General features: G+C 41.5%; 1 protein-coding gene and 1 long non-coding RNA gene across 4 annotated transcripts in view; one reads left to right on the top strand and one right to left on the bottom strand.

Annotated features, from left to right (window-relative positions):
• Window positions 1-20,936, top strand: part of BAIAP2L1 (BAR/IMD domain containing adaptor protein 2 like 1) — a 92,843-nt gene that overhangs the window by 57,938 nt on the left and 13,969 nt on the right. For 2 of the 3 annotated variants that reach the window (XM_040455872.1, XM_040455874.1), the window contains 8 exons: window positions 10,184-10,245; window positions 10,353-10,424; window positions 11,644-11,781; window positions 12,428-12,580; window positions 14,311-14,478; window positions 16,959-17,106; window positions 19,195-19,411; window positions 20,056-20,133. In XM_040455872.1, coding sequence (XP_040311806.1) covers window positions 10,184-10,245; window positions 10,353-10,424; window positions 11,644-11,781; window positions 12,428-12,580; window positions 14,311-14,478; window positions 16,959-17,106; window positions 19,195-19,411; window positions 20,056-20,133 — 1,036 coding nt within the window. The remainder of the gene's footprint in view (window positions 1-10,183; window positions 10,246-10,352; window positions 10,425-11,643; window positions 11,782-12,427; window positions 12,581-14,310; window positions 14,479-16,958; window positions 17,107-19,194; window positions 19,412-20,055; window positions 20,134-20,936) is intronic. The other variant, XM_040455873.1, reaches the window with a different exon arrangement.
• On the bottom strand, window positions 19,525-20,573 carry LOC121017580 (uncharacterized). Its single transcript, XR_005784820.1, has 2 exons — window positions 20,050-20,573; window positions 19,525-19,856 (listed from the first exon to the last, which is right to left on the bottom strand). It is a non-coding gene; the product is annotated as an uncharacterized LOC121017580 (long non-coding RNA).

Here is a 20,936-nt window from a genome sequence, read left to right as displayed (position 1 = left end):
CTTAGAGGCTACGCTATCCCTAACCCCCACTAACTTAGAAGTTATAATCAGTCATTCCTCGCAACCCCAGGGTGGCTCTTTCTGCCCACGGGTTCTGTCCCTGTGTTTTAATAAAATCATGTTTTTGCACCAAAGACATCTCAAGAATTCTTTCTTAGCCATTTTCTCAAGAATACCTTCAACAGGAGATGGACAGTTTTTCCTTTGGGGACCCTAGAAAAGGGGAAAGAAACATGAGAGGAGCACTGAGCTAAGTTTAGGAGAGGTGGGTGTCCATTTGTCTATTTTAGTAAATTTTAGGAATTATTCTGAAACATTTTAAGCATACTAAAGTATATTAAAGAATACACAGATGTGTACATGTAAGGAACAAGAAATATTTAAACAAATGTGGTAACTAGGTATAAGTTGACAACCTAGTATGTGGGCTTTATTTTCAGAAAACAAGTACTCAGAAAGCAAGCGTGTTGAAAAGCATGTGGGCCCATTCTGTTATTGTGTTTCATGCATTATTTAACTAATTTGCTACTCCTGTCTGGATGCACACCTTACCAGCCAGTGTTTCCTTTCAGAGCTCAGGAAAGCACTGTACTCTCCTAAGCCTGTGAAGTAGATATTCTGGTTACCACCATACAGCTGACAGTACTGAGGCTGCATGAGATGACCTGGAGAGGGGTTAAAGAACTTACCAGAGGCCTGTCTGGCACCATTGCATCTTTCTGCAGATGCTTTAACCTTTGCCCGATGTTTGTGCCCCTTGAGTTCACTGTGGGTGATTACAATGCAGAGCACCCCACTTTCTGAAAATGCTCCCAGTCTTTTAGCTTTCACAGTACCCCACTCTTTTCCAGCCTCCTCAGCCAGCCTTTCATCTTCAGGAGCTCTTCTTAGACATCTTGTGTTCTGTCGCTGAGAGACCAGCAGTAGCTGCTGGCCTTTCATTATGGAAGAACGATGTGTTTTCGGAAACCTATTCTAAGTCTATATATAAAAGTTCATTTGTTCTGTGTCTAAAGGGACTGCACTCCTCTCCAAGAGGGAAAGAATGTTTGGGTTTGTAGCTACAACTTCTGTTTGGTTCAGAGAACTTTCTCCTTCAGATCTTTGGCCATTTCTACTATTTTCTAAGATTGAGATTGCCAGAGACTTAATATGAAATAAGCAGAGCATTGGTAGGTATTCTTTCTCATGTCAACACACTTCTTTATCAACCAGCACTGGATTGATGACCAGAGCAGGTAGATCTTTTTAAAAAACTTTTTAGAAGATTTTTCTATTTTTAAGTAATCTCTACACCCAGCATGGGGCTCGAACTCATTACACCAAGATCAAGAGTCACATTCTCCACCAACTGAAGCAGCCAGGCGCACCCAGACTATGCAGATCTCTTATTCCTCATCAACATTTGTTCTCTAGATTCAGCATCTATTAATTTTGCCTGAACGAGTGTTTACTGTACTTGTTGCATTTTACTTTTAACAGAAGCCCTCCTTTCTCTCCTCTTTCTTTTTTTATTTATCTATTTATTGCTGTGGGCTCATGGGTTCCAAGGTTTTTTCAATTATTTATATATATCCTCTTACTGTCCTTAATTACTTTGGTGCTCAAACCGTCCTATATTGGGCCAATAGGAGCTCCTTCAGGCTGATTCTAATTCATTCACTCATTCATTCATTCTTTCTTGTATACTTCCTTATTTTCTTGCATAAAAGTACGTTTGAGGCTCATCTTGTCCCTTCTCAATTGTGGAATCAACAGGTATTTTTTTCTGAGGAATGCTCCTTGCTTTTAGTGGGGATGATACTAGAAGCTAAGATTTGAATACTAGGTGTGCTTATTGCTCTGTTGAAGTGTCATCTTGATCCTTTCAGCAAACAGATCTAGGAAATATATACATGTATACAGTGTGTACTGTGTACATAGATACATACAAACCAGACCTGTGTGTATGCATACATATATGCATATATACACATGGACATATAAAAATAAGCATATGCACTTACATTACATATTTTGGAAATATGTGCAAATATTAGCTCCCAATAACATCATCATATTTGTACATTTTCTCAATTCTGTGATACACCTAAAATAGTTCTGGAATTATTGGGGCACCTGGGTGGCTCAGTCAGTTGAGTGTCCAGCTTCAGCCCAGGTCATGATCATGTGGTTTGTGAGTTCAAGCCCCACATCAGGCTTACTGCGGTCAGCCTGTCAGCACAGAGCCTGCTTTGGATCCTCTGTCCCCCTCTCTCTGCCCCTCTGCTGCTTGCACTGTCCCAAAAATAAATAAATATTTAAAAAAATAAATAAAACAGTTCTGGAATTATTAAACATTTTTATCAGTTTAAACTAGTAGAACACTGTATGTTTATTATACTTGAATTAAAAAAATAAATTTGGGGGTACCTGGGTGGCTCACCTGGTGAGCGTCTGACTCTTGATTTCAGATCAGGTCATGATCCCAGGATCGTGGGATCAAGCCCCATGTCAGGCTCCATTCCCTCTTTCCTCCCCTGCCCCTCTCCCCTGCTTACGTTCTCTGTCTAAAATAAAAAATAAAATTAAAAAAACAAATTTATTTTAAAAATACATTTTTTATATAAAGTGAGTCTTGAAGAGATATCTGCACACCCATGTTTATGCAGCATTACTCACAATAGCCAAGAGGTAGAAAGAACCAAAGTGACTGTCAACATTTTTTCCTCATGATGAATAGATAAATAAAATGAGGAATATCCATACAGTGGAATATTATTCAGCCTTAAAAAGAAAGGAAATTCTGGGACACCTGAGTGGCTCAGTTGGTTTACCATCTAACTTCAGCTTGGGTCACGATCTCATGGTTAATGGGTTGGAGCCCCTGCTTTGGGCTCTGTTTGGACAGCTTGGAGCCTGGAGCCTGCTTCGGATTCTGTGTCTCCCTCGCTCTCTGCCCCTCCCCCATTCATGCTCTGTCTCTCAAAATAAATAAACATTAAAAAAGAGAGAAAGGAAATTCTGACATATCCTATAGCATAGATGAACCTTGAGGACATTGTACTAAGTAAACCAGTCACAAAAGGAAAAAAATTTTGTATCGATTTATAATATATTATAAGTTTATTTATAATAGTGAAGTTATACATAAACTGAAGTATTATAATTATACATTTTGGAATACCAAAAGAAAGTGATCCTACTAAAATGATTTCAGAGTTTGTAAGTTTGTCATTCACCCTACCAATTTTTTTTCCTGTCCTGAACATTGTGATAAAATGTTATAGAGACTCAGGGTACCTGAGTGGCTCATTCGGTTAAGCGTCCTACTCTTGATCTCAGCTTAGGTCACAATCTCATGGTTCATGGGTTTGAGCCTCGTTTGAGCCTGCACTGACAGCACAGAGCCTGCTTGCAATTCTCTCTCCCTCTCTCTCTGCCCTTACCCCACTAGTGAGCTTGCTTTCTGTCTCTCAAAATAAATCACTAAACTAAAGAAATGTTGTAGAGACTCTATTTTGTTATCTTCCTCTTAAGATTATGAAGTTTTATTCCAGTAGACAGTTACATTACTAGTAGATCACCTTGATTTGTGGAGGCTTACTGGTAGATTTTTTTCTGGTGGATCTGTTTTGGTTTTGCCCTTGTCCTGTGACAGTGTTTATTCCTAAGGTATGTCCCTTCTTGATGTCACTGGGAAGCCTGTGGTATTTATGAAGCCTTTCTCACTTGGTGGGACTTGAATTCCCAACTTTGTATTCCCCCGACAACTCAATGTGTGTCCTACTGAGAATCTCTGCCAAACTCTACATCCTTCTAACTGCTGGTTTTTCTTAGAGTCTCACCCTGTGCATGTGCAGTTTAGGTGTTAGCCAAGGATTTGAGAGGAATCTATATACAGATTTCGGGTCTTCCTGCTCCATTGTGTGAGTTTATCCATTCTATAATTTATCCATTCCAGTGTTGATAGATGTTTGAGTTGTTTCTGGCCTTGGATATGTGAATAAAGCTGCTATGGACATTCTTGTGCTTCCGTTGGTAAACAAATGCACTCATTTCTCTTGGGAATATATCTAGGAGTAGAATTGCTGGATCACAGAGTAAGCAGATTTGTTTATCACATACTGTCGGTTTTGCCTTTTCCAGAATGTTTTATAAATAGAATCATACAGTATATAGCTTTTTTAGTCTGGCTTCTTTCATTTAATATATTTCTGAAATATATCTGGGTTGTTATGTTTATCAGTAGTTAATTTATTTTTATTGGATTATATTCCGCTAAATTCTTGAAATGAGTGTTTAGTGTTTTTCACAGTCCTCTAACATATGCATTTGAAGGCTATAAATTTCCTCTAACCACAATTTTTAGTTGCATCTTACATGTTCTTATATCCTATATTTATCATTTTATTTCAAAATAATTTTAATTTCCATTGTGGTTTCTTCTTTGATCTGTAGGTTATTTAGAAGTCTGTTTCTTCATTTCCAGTATAGGGACATTTTCTGGTTACCTTTCTTTGAATGGTTTCTGGTTTAATTTTGATGTGGTTAAAGGGCATACTCATTGTGATTTCAGCCCTTTGAAATAGAGTGAGGTTTTCTTTTGATCTCTTTTTAATATACTCTTTGCTTTAAAAATGAAGTTATCAGATATAGTCTTCTATATATGTTCACTAGATCACCTGTATTTATCATCTTATTCAGGTTATCTACATTTGTACTGCTATATTTGCCTACTCATTCTACCCATTTACCGAGAGAACCATATTGAAGTCTCCTACAATTATTATTGATTTATCTATTTCTTCTTATAATTCAGTTTTAGTTTAAATATGTTGAGACCATGTTAATAGCTGCCTATGAATAAAAAAATTTTCCATCTTCCATATGAACCTTTTCCCATTATGAAATCATTGTTTTATGTCTAATTCTAATAATGCTTCTCACCCTCTTTGACCACTTACTACATCTTGTTTGGTTTTAATGTACCTACATCAGCTTTCTTTTGTTTAGTGTTTGCTATATATCTTACTCCATCCTTTTACTCTCTGTATCCCTATATCTAAAGTGTATCTCTTTTAAGGAAAATATAATTGGGTGTTTTGTTTTGTTTTGTTTTGTTTTGTTTTGTTTTATTTAATCCTAACAGTCTTTGTCTTCTAATTGGATTATATTGTCTATTTACATTAAGTGTAATTACTTTCTGCTGTCTGTCCTATGTTCATTTCTTCTCTTGTCCTCTTTTTGGCTGATTGTTTTTTCCCCTCTCTGTTTGCTTGGTCATTATACGCACTTTATTCTTTTAGTGGCTACCCTAGTGGCATCTCTTCTTAACAAAGTCAGATGCTGCCTGGCAGTTTACTTTTCTCTCAGACTATGAAAGAACTTTGGAACACTATATACTTCTAATGTACGATTTCTGTTTGTCCAATTTGTTTTCATAGGATGGACTAAGTCGTGATCAGTGGTAGAATAATTACGGTCTCCATGAAGACATTAATTAGAATTGTGGTACTATAGTTGGCCAGGTCAGAAGCTAGATTTCTGGAGGAGTGTTGGATGAAATGCTTACCCTATCACTTATTTGGCTTTATCCCTACATGCACGTTGTTTACTGATACAGTATTGATACTCACCAGAAAAGAGCACCTCCAGTTGCATCCGGGGACTGTGGGTGGGCAGCCCTGAGGGCTATTCTTAGATGCTGGTAAAGCTTTCAAGTTGAGTCACGTGTTCATGGTTACTAATCTGCCTCTGTACTAATTCCGTGCTGGTGACTCTAATCTGTGGGATACATACTTGTGTATTTAACATAGCCATCTGTGTGTAGTTTGCTTTTACTTCCATTATATTTTCTCATCACGTTTGATATTTTAAAAATTGTTAGAAAAAGTATATCCTTTTTCCAGTGACGTTTTTGGTCAGGTTTACCATAATTCATGGAGTGTAACTTTAGGTCCACAGTAGGTTTGCTTCTACTGTCTCATTTTATTGTTTGATTCCACTTGAAGTAACAGGGAGGAAATCGTGTGTGACTCACTCCATCATTGCTCTGTGCTTTCTGGAAATACTGTGTTCTGATTATCCATGATCAATTATAAATGAAAAAGTCTGTGTGCCTACACATTGAGCACCTGTTCTGTGCTACTCATGTCTGTTAATAGTCTCCATCTGGTTTCTCTAAATTTATACTGTGAATTGATGAAGAATTATCTAGTTGTCAGGGTGCCTGGTGGCTCAGTGAGTTGAGCTTCTGTTGATTTCCTCTCAGGTCATTACCTCACAGTTCATGAGATCAAGCCCCACATCAGGCTCTGCACTGATAGCACAGAGCCTGCTTGGGATTCTCTCCTTCTCTCTCTGCCCCTCCCCGACTCACACTGTCTTTTGCTCTCAAACTTTAAAAAAATGGGTTATCTAGTTGAAAATATATTAACAGTCCAACAACTAATCTGTATTTCAAATGAAAACTTTTATGTGTTCATACAAGTAATACTCTTTAATTTTAGTTATTTAACTTTTTAAATCCATTCAGTTTAAAAATTTTTTTTTTCAATGTTTATTTATTTTTGGGACAGAGAGAGACAGAGCATGAACGGGGGAGGGGCAGAGAGAGAGGGAGACACAGAATCGGAAACAGGCTCCAGGCTCCGAGCCATCAGCCCAGAGCCCGACGCGGGGCTCGAACTCACGGACCGCGAGATCGTGACCTGGCTGAAGTCGGACGCTTAACCGACTGCGCCACCCAGGCGCCCCAAATCCATTCAGTTTAAATTCGTATCTTTATATAGTATTGTCCAAATTATTGGACATGTTTATTCAAAGTTCCTAAAGCTGATAGTGGACATCAACTTTTAGTTATGTCAAATTCATGATTTTGAAATATGTATATATGTGAATCCTTTAGTAATGCTATTTAAGAATATAATTTACTCAGACTGAGTCATATTACTGTACTTGGGTGTTTCTTCCCAGAATGTGTACTCAGAACCTAAAAGGGAAAAAGGAAATGGTTGATCAGTACATATGGTCTGTGATTTCTGGGACCAGCACATTGGTTCCTGTTTGGGTGTGTGTTTAGTTCTGCTCCATTAGAATCTGGGCTCTGCTCCACCCTCCTTTTCAAAACAATTTTTTTCTTCTCAAATGTAATTTATGAAAAATTAGGTTACAGGGCTAAGAGTAAATAAACGTGTGCAATGCAACGTTTCAGACATAAAGGAACACTTGCTATATTTAAGAATAAACTTCTGTAGATTGAACATAAAGACTTTTCATTTTCTGTTTCAAGATACACTTTTGGCAGCTCCCATAATCACAGTAAAGATGTTTTCTAATCCTTCTTTGACCGAGGACTCCGTGGCTGCTGCTATAAAGTCAGCATTTAAATTCCACGAACTGTAAGGGACAGGAATAACCAGGATAAGGTCGGGTGTTCTGCTCCTGGCCACAGAGTGAATGGGCTGTTTCAGTGAGCCTTTCCACCCAGCTGCCTACAGGGAGAAAACCACGAGGTGGGAGGCGCCTCGAGACCAAGCACCAGGTTCAGCAGTGCTGGCTTTCACAAGAGTGCCACACTAGCACAAGCTTTTGTTTTGGCAACATGCTTCTCAGAGATCCACATTATATACGGTTGTAGAGATAAAGTTCATGACCATATGAAAAAAAAATTGTGAGTGCTTTGATTCTAGCTTGAATCACACTGAGTGATTTAAGCACAATTATTTTTAGACTTTTTTTAAAAAGTAGATCTGACTTGCCAAGAATAGAGTGCTTAATTTTCAAATAATTGAAGTAGGGTTTTTTTTTTGTTGTTACTGTTTTTCATCTGTAGCCAAGAGTTATTTATGATTTTAAAATGGATGTGAAAGTAACTCAGACTATTTCAGTGTCTGAAATCACTAAATGATAAAATGACATTTAATATAATTATATTCTTGGGCATGTGAAGGCTTCCTTTGTGGTAACTCTGAATTATTTCATGTTGAACTTTAGGAGAACGTAATTATGGGAGAAATGAAGTCAATGTCATTAAGGATGGAGAGTAGGTATCTTGATAACTTGGTGTGGTGGGGATGCGGCTGGCTGTGTGTCTGCCCCCTCCCTTTGGTTCATCCAGCAGGCTGTTCTGTTAGAGGTTCCTAGAATCACAGGCTGCTTAGGGGCTTACGAGTTACCTATCTGTAACTTTGTAAGGTTCTGTCCTTATAGGAAATTCTCTGTCCCCACCACCTGCCATGGTTATCTTAAGCAGCATTGTCCACAGTGGCCTTCATGCTGAGGAGGTGGTTTATCTGGGATACCATGGGTGGGGGCCAGGGGAATGACATGTTACATCTGGTTTTGAGGGATCTCTGGCACCTGTGAGGAAGAAGATCCAGAAGAGAACAAGCTGGGAGTAAAGAGAAATGATGGGCAGGGGGACACTCCTAGTCCAACTGGTGGGTTTGAATGTGTTGCTGGGTGGCAGATTACGGTGACTCTTCCCCACTTGGCCTGGGACAGATGATTGAATGCACATAGATTTCACATGTTATTTCCACTTATCTTCTCTCCACGGCAGGGAAGGGCCAGCACATTTGTTGCCCAAGGAAGCAAGATGAGTAAGGGGCATGATTTCACCCTAGAGGTTGGCCCAAGTGATGACACCACATGCACAAGGGACTGCATCTTTGTCATTGAGTGTGACACAATCGTGAATTGTCGACCCCTTGTGACTGGCTAGCTGGCAGCCAAGAGCTGGGGCTAGAGAATATGGGGTGAACTCACTTTTAGACATGTTGACCATGACGTACCTCCTGGGACATCCAGGTGGACAAACATGTTCAGGAAGGGATTGAATTTCTTTTTCTTTTTTTTTTCTTAAATTTTTTTAATGATTATTTATTTAGAGAATAAATAAATAAATGTGCATGAAAGCGTGCACAATTGGGGGAGGGGCAGAGATAGAGAATCCCAAGCAGGTTCCATGCTGTCAGTGCAAAGCTGGATGCTGGGCTCAATGTCATGAACCATGAGATCATGACCTGAGCCAGTATCAAGAATCAGATGCTCCACTGAATGAGCCACCCAGGTGCCCCCAGAAAAGGGTTGAATTGGGGGAAACCTAGACTGTTTGAGAGTCAGATGTCTTAAACTGTTTCAACAACAGGGCACTGTAGTGTCATTTGTGTAAAGGGACAGCTGAAGTCATAGTCTAGTTGGTATTCTTTCTCTTTTCCCATATCCACCACAGTCTTAATTTAAATTCTCCTTCATCTACAGCCTTTCAGTTCACCCAAGGAATTCCTTTCTATCTATATCCACTGAACTGTAGGGGACCTACCCAGCACATTTTGTTTTTATTTAATATGGTCTGGTGGTTATTCCAGATGATTCCATATCTGCCAGGTCTTAGGTATCAGACCCATTTGGTTCCTATAGATAAATGAGCAGGGAGAGAGAGGCTCTTGTTCACCTTTATCAGAGTTGAAGAAATTCAACCGCTTCCTGAACACGTATGTCCCAGTAGGTACCTCACGGTCAACATGTCTATCACACTGCCTCAAACTGCCAGAGATGTGCTTTGCAAATCAAATGATCATCCTGCTGCCTTTGGAGTAAGGCTCCTTAGTCCTGGAACATTCTCTTCTGTCCTATGACTGTACTTGTGTCAGAGACTTGGTGTAGTCCCGGGAGATACGAGGCAGAGCACTGTCCCTGCTGCATTTTCCCATGGCGTTAATATTTTCCGAAAGGACACAAGAATGAGAGAAAAAATAACCTTTATCTTTGATGCCTGACAGATAATCAGATTACTCTGGGGATTAGATAAAAATAAGTCATTTGTTCCTATAGGTAGTTACTATAATGACCATGATAATCTTTTGTAAGTGAATTTAAAAATTAAATCAGATAAATAAGATTCCGCTTAGGGAGGGAATAAATATAGAAAGCATGATGTGAATTTGAAGACAAAAGTTGGCATTCTTTGGGTGAACAATGTTGTGGAGTGAGTTTGCGAGGGGCTGTGTCCCTCTGGAACCCACCCTGCCATGGGTGTGAAGTCAGTGTTTCTGACAGGCCACAGGGCCTGATGCTTCCAGGCATTGAGGGCAGTGATAGACTGTGCTTCATTCCATTACTTTACTTACTTTAATATCTTTACAAAATCCACCCAGTGACTCTCCCCCCTCCCCCCAACATCTGGTTTTATTCACAGGCCAAGTTCTCATAGAGATTTCAAGTACCCACAAGAAACTCAATGAGAGTCTTGATGAAAATGTATGTAAACTTTTGATACTTATAAAATATATTTATTTTACATTAAAAATTTGTTTTGCTTAAAGACTCAAAGCTGATGTGAATTTTTCATTTTCTTTTGTTAAAAGTTCAAAAAATTCCATAAAGAGATTATACATGAGCTGGAGAAGAAGACAGAACTTGATGTAAAATACATGAATGTGAGTACACGGTTTTGCTCCACCTCCGTGGGTGGAGGTAGGTGTGGGGCACGGGGGCCTGGCTTTCCCAGGAGGCTACGCTTGCCTGGTCTCTAAGCCCTAGGAGAACTTTCTCTCACTGTCTATCCAGCAGCAGCAAATACGGATAGAGATTAGTATTGAGTATATACACAGATGCATGAAATAGACAAGGTGCCTTCCAGGGCTCCATTTGCATTAACACCTGGGATCTTTATTAAAAAGCATAGAGGAAAATATTGCAAGGAATCCTGCTTCGAGAAAGCATTGTTTTCAAAGTACACACACATGGGGATGGCATCTGCATCTGTATTAGTGCAGCTGTTGCTTTCACAAACCAGCACTTGAGGACGTGAGATGTGCTTGGTGTTCTCCCAGTCATCACAGACTGCTCCTGCATGGTGTCCCTTGCCTGTCACCCGGTATTGATGATTCCAGCAGTTTTCTCCGTCTGCCTGACCCTCCACACACAGGGCTCTTTCCACCTCCCTTACCTGCTGTAGAGTAGCTACTTTCTTTGCCACCCAAAGCCCCTTTCTCACCAAGACCCCATGTGGCAGTAAGCAGTGTAGGTTACCTGAAATCGCCCTGCTGCCCCTGTGTGCACTCTGGAGGGACCTCCAAAAGCTGCTGAGGTAGATGTAATGGCAAGCATTTTCCATACATTATCTGATGTTTATCCCTATAGAAACTCTTTATGTAGATACTCTTCTTATCCTCACTGTACAGATTAAAGGGAGAACATGGGTTTTAGAGAAATTAAATAATTACTGAGATCACACAGGAAATGAAGGATGATGCCAGAATTCTGACCTAGTTCTATTAGGCTCCCCAAACACTTCGCTACACAGCACCCAAAATAATTGGTTGTGATTGCAATTGTTAATTTTGTTACTTAAAACTGTAAGTCATAAAACAGTCAGGAACATTAAATTGTTTTTTATTCCCCAAAGTACTTACCACTCAGTGTTCTAAAACATGGGAGAAAACAAGAAAGAAGAGACATTGTTATCCTATAGGAGCTGCCCTTGTGGTCAGTGGCCCTTTCTGTGAACGGGGAACTTGAGGACAAAGTCACACGTTGAAGTGGAAGGGAGGCAACGGGTGTGCAGGGCCACGTCCAGTGGAAATATTGGCAGCAGTAACTGCCCAACAGTTTGTATGGTGCTATACTAAAACAAGCACAACATTTCACTTACAGGCAACTCTTAAAAGATACCAAACAGAACACAGGAATAAATTAGATTCTTTGGAGAAATCTCAAGCAGAGTTGAAGAAGATCAGAAGGAAAAGTCAAGGAGGACGAAATGCGCTCAAATATGAACACAAAGAAATTGAGGTGAACTTTTCAGCAATTTTTTCTTTATTTTGTTGTTGATGATTTGTGCAGTTTACAGGGAAGCTTACTTACCTCACTCAGCGTATACTTTCATCTGCTCACTGCTCTGCTGCTGTTGAAGCTTATGAGCATTTTTGAGTTGGTATTGAGCTTAAGGCCACAGTTTTCCAGAGTCGAGGATAATTAGTAGCCTCCTAAGAACATGGGCATTTTTTCCCAATTCAGGGTGGTTAGCATTACTATCCCCATTTTACAGATGAAGAAAATGAGGCTTAGGCTAAGTCACATGGTTGATACTTAGAACTGTGGTTTGAATTCGAAGTTTCTGGTTCTAAAGCCGTTGATTTTTCCAACAGAACACAATCCTGTCCCTGAAACATAAAGTAATATTTTGTGTAAATTGCCCAGCACAGAGTGGAAGGCTTTTGGCAACGTTCTTCTGCACATGAGTCAGGGATCTTAATGAGAATGATAATACCTGCTCAGATCAGGCTAAACTTTGTTATTTTATCTAATGTTTATCTGCATTTAGTATTTATTCCATTATCAAAATAAACCAAGTGTAAAGATGGTGGAAGATAAACGTCTGGCTGTGCAGCTCTGATCCCTCATGTCATATTTGTATAATTATTATTTATTTTCCTAGTATGTAGAAACCGTTACTTCTCGCCAGAGCGACATCCAGAAATTTATTGCAGATGGGTGCAAAGAAGCTCTGCTTGAAGAGAAAAGGCGCTTCTGCTTTCTGGTTGACAAACACTGTAGCTTTGCAAATCACTTACATTATTATCATTTACAGGTGGGTTCAGGTGGCAAGTTGTGTTGCATTATTACTAATTTCATATTCAAATGCCCTAGAAATTACTTACCGTCCATATGTGCCTCAGTGTAAAGTGATGGACCTATTTTGCCAATGAGAAGACTCCAAAGAAATAGTTTTGGCCAACTTGAATATGTAAACTTTCAGAAACGTGGATGAAATGGTCAAATGTTGCTTATAATATTTAAGTAATATATCCATATTTAAAATATTTCATAAAATGCTTAATAATTGAGAAACAGCACTTTTTCTTTTCTCACCTATGAGTCTGCTTTCCTCAGACTCTCTCTGATGCATCCTCAGCATCAGTGTCCTCACCAGAGCCGTGGGATGGGTCCCAGTGGGCCCCAAGTCCAGCCCACCTGGGTGGTTTGAGATATTCACCTTGGGAGTCCATGTACAGAAGTGTCCCTGGAAGTTCTGTCCCAGCATCGAGACAGTTGTTGTGGTTACTTTTTTATCCTCCTCAAGGTGTTTCCTCATGATCTCATCAACTGAATGACTGGCTTTACGGCCCTGCTTCCAGCACACATAGTTTTGAGGTTATGCCCCCAGAAAGCATTACAAAATATGTGTTATTTCCCTTTCCCTTCTTTTTAAATTATAAATTTTATTGGGCCTGTGTAAGCATCCAAAACTAGCATTGAGTGAAGTCAAATATTCATTGTTATTTGTAATGTAATTTAGAGATTGCTCCATGGTAGAAGCTTTGTAAGCACTTGCATATAAGGCAACGTCCTCTTTTTCGGGGGAAACAACTTGGCCCTATCTGTATGCATCAGGCAAATGTTACATATTTTATAAAGTGTTTGCAACTTTAAGGACTATTCATCTACCAAATCTAAATTCCTAAGATCTAACATTGTTACAAGAAAGAATTGCAGTATTAGATGATCACTTTTGTCAACAGTGCATCAGTACTAGTTTTGGCAGAGTCATTTTCCATGGTGAGGGTGCCCTGCTGGGCCAGGGTCAATAGGCCAAGTGACCGTGAAGCTCTCTTCCTACAGCAAAGCCTTGCCACTGAAGGGATACTCACTGTGACACAAGGCAACCTGGCCTGTTTCCAGAGAGCTCTAGTTGGTGGCAGACTCTTTCTTACGGTTAACTTTGGATCCCAGCTATGCTTTGTAGCATAAACTAAGTCTACTTCTTTTCTCTATTGGAAGTCACATCACCTTTCTGAAAACTGCTCTTGTGCCTTCCCTTTTCCTGGCTTCGGTGTCCCAGTCCTTTCAGGGGCTCCTTGGATAAAGCAGGCCCAAGCAGTTGGTGTGTCAGGGTTACAGTCTGAGGGCGTAGAAGGGTTGGGGTGAGGGCTTTGCCCTCTCTCAGGAGTAATAGGAAGAAAGCACTGATTGGCATTTCTGAGGCCACTGGGGAAACAGTAGGGCTTAATAAGATTGCTCAAGCCTCCCTTTTGGTGTTTGAGCTTGTTCTTCATCATTTACAATTCTTGTAGTAGTCTTAAACTCTGCATTCATGCTGTAGGAATGGAGAAGCTCCTGTAGAAAAGGAGCCTAATCTTTCTCAGCCAGTAACCCAGGGCAGATGCTCAGAGATGGTTAAATGTTCACTGGATTTAACACAATGTCTCAGACTTGTGGTAGTAAGTCAGTAAAACATTATCACTGATAGTTGATGTAACTTTTCTCAGCTCTTTGAGCAATACATGTTTGTGTTTAGTTGTGTTTCTTTTGGATTTATAGTCTGCAGAATTACTCAATTCCAAACTGCCTAGGTGGCAGGAGACCTGTGGGGATGCTACCAAAGTACCTGAGAAAATCATGAATATGATAGAAGAAATTAAGACCCCAGTCTCTACCCCAGTGTCCGGAACACCTCAGCCTTCACCAATGATCGAGAGAAGCAACATGGTAGGAACTGGTTTTCTCCCCAAGATTTCACATTTACTAATACGATTTGGGCCAAATTTGCACGGAGGACCAAGGCTTTTGTTAGTGGGAATCACAGGTCTTCCTTTATTCTAGGGCCTGCCTTTTCTCACTTCTATCCCCTTGCCTTCAGATTTGACACCGGCTGTGCAATGGTTAGCAGCATGTAGTGCTGTGGATACCACTGTTATCTTTGTTTTGGAAATGTTATTGTTACTGTTTTTAATTGTAATGATTCAAAATTTGTACGTTTATTCGTAGTGAAGGAAGTGTAGGTGTCTTAGAGAATAATTAGCAAAACTCTGGTGCCATTCATCACAACATAATCTGGTACTGGAAAAAAAAATATGGCCACCCCAGTATTCAAGGTAATGTAGTCAAGCATTGTAGTTTGCTGTTCTTTGAACCCGGGTTTTAGTACTTTGTGCAGACGTGTGGAGATTTGTTTCCAGTGGGTAGTTTGGATACATGAGTCCACCCTAACCTCTGAAATGATAGCAGAGATGCTAAAGACCAGTCAGCAGCCTACAGAATAGATCCATAACTGCATGGGGAATAAGAGAAGCTGCTGTCAGTGGGCCAACAACCCTGAAGGAGTCTAAAAGAAAGGCAAGATCAGTGTGTGGAGAATCAAAAGAGAAGGAAACCTTAGCTCTGAGCATGTGCAGGGCAAGACTGCCGCAGAGGGCGGAGCAGTAAGCTCAGAGTCAATGGTTTGCAAGAAGCGGTGGAGAACCCAGGACATTACATTCCTGTATGATTCGCATCCTCTATGTTGGTCGGTTTCTTCCCCACTGTCTCACTTGCGCTGAATGTCCCACTTGCGCTGAATGAACAGTAGGCAACAGGGACTTTGGTCTACTGGCCAAAGCACCATGTTTTCACTCAGAGGTCATGCATGCTCCTAGAAGTATCTTCCCTGTCCTCTACCCCACTGTAGGTAGCCTGTGATAAGGAGAACAGGCAAAATCCATACTACCATAAAGAGTGAAAAGAATAGAGAATGCCGTAAGATACCAAGATGGACAGATAACCAGGAATCACTGAGCAAGTAAGGAAAACCAATGCCATAAAAAGATACACCAAAAGAAACAAAAACCAGAATGGCCAATATTGGAGGCAACAGAGGAAATAGTGGAGGAGAAATCTTAAGAAGGAGATGAAAAGATATTACATCCCCAGGGAAAAATCAACTAGAGATTTTGGAAATTAAAAACTGGATTATTATTTATAATTGAAATGTCTGGGATTTGCTTCAGCATAATCCAGGCATGGGGGAAGATGGGTGTGGCGTATATGAAACAATAGTGGCCATGAATTTGTAACTGTTGAAGCTGGGTGTTGGGTACATCAAGATTTATTGTGCTCTTCTTCCTACTTTTGTACTTGCTTGAAATTCTTCTAAAATAGGTTTTTAAATTTCTCCCTCCCCTTCCTCCCTCCACAAAAAAAACAAACAAGAAAACCCCACACCAGTAGACAGGCTTGTTAGCAGAATGGAACTGCTTAGAAAATTAAGCCAAAGAGCTCTCCCAAAATGCCAAACAAAAACAGAGGATGTAAACTTAATGTTACACAGGTTGGAGATACCCAGTTGCCTTCTTAGAATCACCAGATGTCTAATGGGGATCTCAAATTCAGCTTGTCCAAAACCACACGATTGATTTTCTCACTCTAAACATGCTTCTCCAGTCTTTTCCATCCAGGAAATGGCAGCTCCATCCTTTCAGTAGCTCAGGCACAAATGTGGACTCCGCCTTCCCTCTCTCTCCCCCTCCCCCTACCCAGTCACAGCCAACCCACAGGCATGCCCTGTTGTTTCCACCTTCCAGGTATATTCAAGGCCAGCCACTTCTCCCCCTCTGCTGCCCTGACTATGGTCCCTGCAGAAGTTACTGCAGTAGACCCTGCCTGCTCTTTAACACTGAGTGAGTGAGCCTAGACAAGAGGAAAAAACCAAACCTCAATAGATCGTGGTCAAGTTGCAGAAAGAGGCAAAGAGAAAATTCTAAGAATTTCCTGGAGGGGGGAAAATAAATTACTCACAAAGAAAAGAGAACACTAATGGTACCAGATTTCTTGTTACCAAAACAAGATGTTAGAAATTAAAGGAGCAATGCACTCAAAATTCTTTGGAAAAATTATTTTAAGTGTAGAATTCTGTAGCCAAGAAGACAAATCCTATAGACCTAGAGAGGACCCTAAAATCCATAGAGACAGAAAGTAGATTAGTGGTTGCCAGGGGATGTGGGAAATGGGGAGTAATTGCCTTAAAAAAAAAAAGACAAAATGAAGAAAAGAATGTGATAATCTTGAAATAATTCAGAATAGGGCATTACCACCCAACTAAGAGAATTTGGGGAAGAAAGTGGAATTTAAAACATGTTCCAACAGCCCTGGAAATCTCTGTAAGTCCATTGCTGTGTTACACTAATATTAAACTAATAAGGAATTTTTCACAGGTTGGGAAAGATTATGACACCCTTTCTAAATATTCACCAAAGGTGCCCCCAGCTCCTTCAGCCAGAGCGTATACCAGTCCTTTGATTGATATGTTTAATAACCCAACAGCAGTTGCACAGAATTCAGAAAGGATCAAGAATTCAACAGGTAAGATATTTATTTTGATTTCTTTTTAAATACCTTTTTTTTTTTTAATTTTTTTTAACATTTATTCATTTTTGAGAGACAGAGCATGAACGGGGAAGGGGCAGAGAGAGAGGGGGAGACAGGATCTGAAGCAGGCTCTAGGCCCTGAGCTGTCTGCACAGAGCCTGACATGCGGCTCGAGCCCACAAACTGTGAGATCATAACCTGAGCCGAAGTCGGATGCTCAACTGACTGAGCCACCCAGGTGCCCCTTTTTAAATACTTTTTTAAATTTTTTTTAATATTTTGGATAAATGTTACCATGAAGTAGAATTCAGCATTGCCTTATTGGAACTTATACTTCAAAATAAATAAAGGTACGGGTTTATTATAAAACCATAAGACATTTTATAATTGACACTTTAACACATACTAATTCCATGTACTGATTCATGTTTATATAGAGTAATTGTGCTATTGAAAGGTGTTACATTTTAGGGGCACCTGGGTGGCTCAGTCGGTTGGGCATCTGACTCATGTTCGGCTCATGTCTTGATCTCGCGGTTTGTGGGTTTGAGCTCCACATCAGGCTCTGTGCTGACAGCTCAGAGCCTGGAGCCTGCTTCGGATTCTGTGTCTCCCTCTCTCACCCTGTCCCTCCCCCACTCGTGCTCTGCCTCTCTCTAGCTCTCTCAAAAATTAACATTAGGGGCGCCTGGGTGGCGCAGTCGGTTAAGCGTCCGACTTCAGCCAGGTCACGATCTCGCGGTCTGTGAGTTCGAGCCCCGCGTCGGGCTCTGGGCTGATGGCTCGGAGCCTGGAGCCTGTTTCCGATTCTGTGTCTCCCTCTCTCTCTGCCCCTCGCCCGTTCATGCTCTGTCTCTCTCTGTCCCAAAAATAAATAAATGTTGAAAAAAAAAAAATTAACATTAAAAAAAAATTTTTTTTTAAATAAAGGTATTACATTTTAAAATATAACAAGAGCCTCCACACTGAGTGCCATATTAAGTGGCAATTGTAATAAAATTTTTTTTTCAATAAAACAAATTATTAAAGTTCCCATAACAAAATTATGGTTATTAATCTTACCAGTAGGCTTGGTTTGAATTATAATCAGTGTTTTTCATCATCTCTAACAGAGAACTTCATGCTTTCTGAACACTTCAGTTCTCACTGCTTAAATTTCTGTTGATGCTGTTTCAATAAATCAGGACCAGTTACTGTTTGCAGACATTTCAGGCAGCTTTGGTTAGGCTCTGCTCTGTGCAGAGTTTTTGACACCAGAGGCCCCTCTCTCTGTGATAGGTGTCTCACAGGTTCACTCATGAAAGTCATGGCCTTCAAGCCATGGGCTAGAGAGAGCCACAGACTGCAGCATTTGCAGCCCTGTCCTGGGTGAAACGGGAGAGGAGATTTTCAGAATGGCTATTTTGTTTCTTTGAAGTGGGAAGTATCAGCCCACGCTCCAAGGGAGACAGAAATGTACAAAGTCTGGGCTGTGGGGTCAGGCCACCCACATCTGGTGCCCAGCTAGGCCACGTGCTAGCTGTGATCCCATTGAGTCACCGTGGATGATAACTAGTCCTTCCCTCAGAAGCTTCGAAGCATCAAAAGCGTGGACGGCACTGATTAGGGAGGGTTCAGTAAGTGAGCACGGCGAGAACAGCTGCATTTCCAGTCTCCTCTTGTTCCTTGCAGCCCAGAGCGTGGGCAGTGGGGTTTGAGTAGATCCCGCCCTGCCTTGGGATTCATGTTGGGAGAGGAGGGCGAGGAAGGCATCAGACCCTCTGGTGACGCATCAGCTGGCCTCTGATTACCTCAGAGCACGGGTGAGGCTTGGCCTCTGTGTGTCCTCTCTACGTGGGGAAGAGCGTTTAGCCTCAAGGGTCGTCCTTGGTGAGGGGCCTCAGGCAGCAGTTCTGCTTCCGCTCCTCGCTGTTCCCCGCCCATCCGTCCGTGGGTCCAGGCGAAGACTAGGGCTCGGAGATATGGCGTGTGGAGCTGAAGTGGAAGGATCGCTGGCAGACAGGAGTGGGTGGCTTTCCGGGGTTTGCTGTTGTGAACTTGCCGTGTTATCGCTCTTTGAAAAGCAGTCGCTGCCGTGCTCAGTTTTAACAGATTCTTCAGATGATCCCAGTTTACAGCGATCGGTTTCTGTCGCAACCGGACTGAACATGATGAAGAAGCAGAAGGTGAAAACCATCTTCCCACACACCGCAGGCGCGAACCAGAGCTTGCTCAGCTTCGCCCAGGGAGATGTCCTCACGCTGCTCGTCCCCGAGGAGAAAGACGGCTGGCTTTATGGGGAGCACGACACCACTAAAGCGTAAGTCTTGGGGTAGATGCTGCCCACGTGGGAGTCAGGACCGCCCGCTGCTTCAGGGAACTGCTATATCTCCGTTGAGCAGCAGAGTCCTTGTGGTCACTGTAGTGTTTTTACCAAAGTTAAGTTCCTAGTTTAGTTATGGTTCTAGTTTAGTTCATCGGAGTTATACTCTGTTCCGGGCCATTTTCTGTATGTCTGTGCATCTGCAGATAAGTTTGGTTCTTGAATAGATCATATGAAGTCGCCTCAGAAAGTACTTTAAATACTCTTTCTCTTCCTTTTTTTTAATGTGACTTTGGATTTCTCAAGGATAATATGCACATTAGATAGATTTTGTTAAGATTTAGCCCACAAATAGTTTAAAGGCTAGTGTCCTCATTTCAACAAGTAGGTGCATAGGCTTTACTGTAAGGTGGTTAAGTTGGTTTCTGTGTAGATTATTTACCTATTAAATAAATGTGGAAAAAAAGCCAAAAAGAGAATCCAAATAAAATAAATGCTGTGTATAAAATACACATCATGTGACATGGTGAAAAGGAATTGGTCTGCTCTGGAGCTGCCCCAAGTCCCCCCGTCGTGTGTTTATTGTCCACTTGTCTGCTGCTGACCCCACGATCAGGTTTTTTTCTCACACTCACCTGTAGGAGGGGTTGGTTCCCGGCATCTTACACGAAGTTGCTGGAAGAAGATGCAAAGGAGGCCATGAGTGTGCCCACACCAAGGTAGGACCTGACTGTGGCTCCCATTTCCCAGTGACCACAAACTCACCTTTGACCGCATGTTCTCGGCCATATCAGAATTCCGTCTGCATATGGAGCCAGCCCCACAGGGAAACCTCCCATGGTGTAGGAGAGTACGAAAGGGGGATTGCTACCCGCGGTTGTTTCCCTTGTGGCTTCTGCTGTGAGGGCATGCCCCCAGACTCTGCTCCTCACCCCATCAGCCCTCTGGAACCACTCACCACACCGCCCCCCTCCCCAACTGGTTACTAAATCCAAGGCGACCGTCATGGTCATTGCCACTTAGGAAGCGCCAACATGCCTTACACTGACTAGCTCATTTAATTCTCAGAACAGCCTTATGAGGTAGGTCGCCGCTTTAAAATTGAGGAAACCGAGGCACAGAAAGGTGGAGCCAAGGCTAAAACCCAGGAAGGTCTTTCCCACACCTGGCTGTGAAACTTGCGTGTGTGTTGCACAGTTGTAGTCGGCTGCCCCGTGGGGTCCTCAGAAGTGACCCCTCCAGACTACCCTCATCTTTACCCTAAACTGGCACATCCTCAGTGGTTCCCGCCTCAGGGAAGCCCTGCATCCCATCTAGCTGTCCCGGCGCACCTTTGAGCACCACAGTTGATGCCCCCAAGTCCTGGTCAGTGTCGTCTCTGTATCCTCATCCCTGGCCGTGTAGCTCAACAGCCACTGGGCCAAGGAATGAAACTAGGTATCGTGTTTACGATGTTAAAATGCTGAGGTTCTTTTTGTTTTGTTTTAATCTGAAGTGCTCAACACTTTTTAGTCTTCCTTTT

The sequence above is a fragment of the Herpailurus yagouaroundi genome, unplaced genomic scaffold (genome assembly GCF_014898765.1).
Source record: "Herpailurus yagouaroundi ecotype Mexico unplaced genomic scaffold, PumYag 216, whole genome shotgun sequence".
NCBI classification, from domain to species: Eukaryota; Metazoa; Chordata; class Mammalia; order Carnivora; family Felidae; genus Herpailurus; species Herpailurus yagouaroundi.
This window is presented reverse-complemented; position numbering and strand designations above follow the sequence as displayed.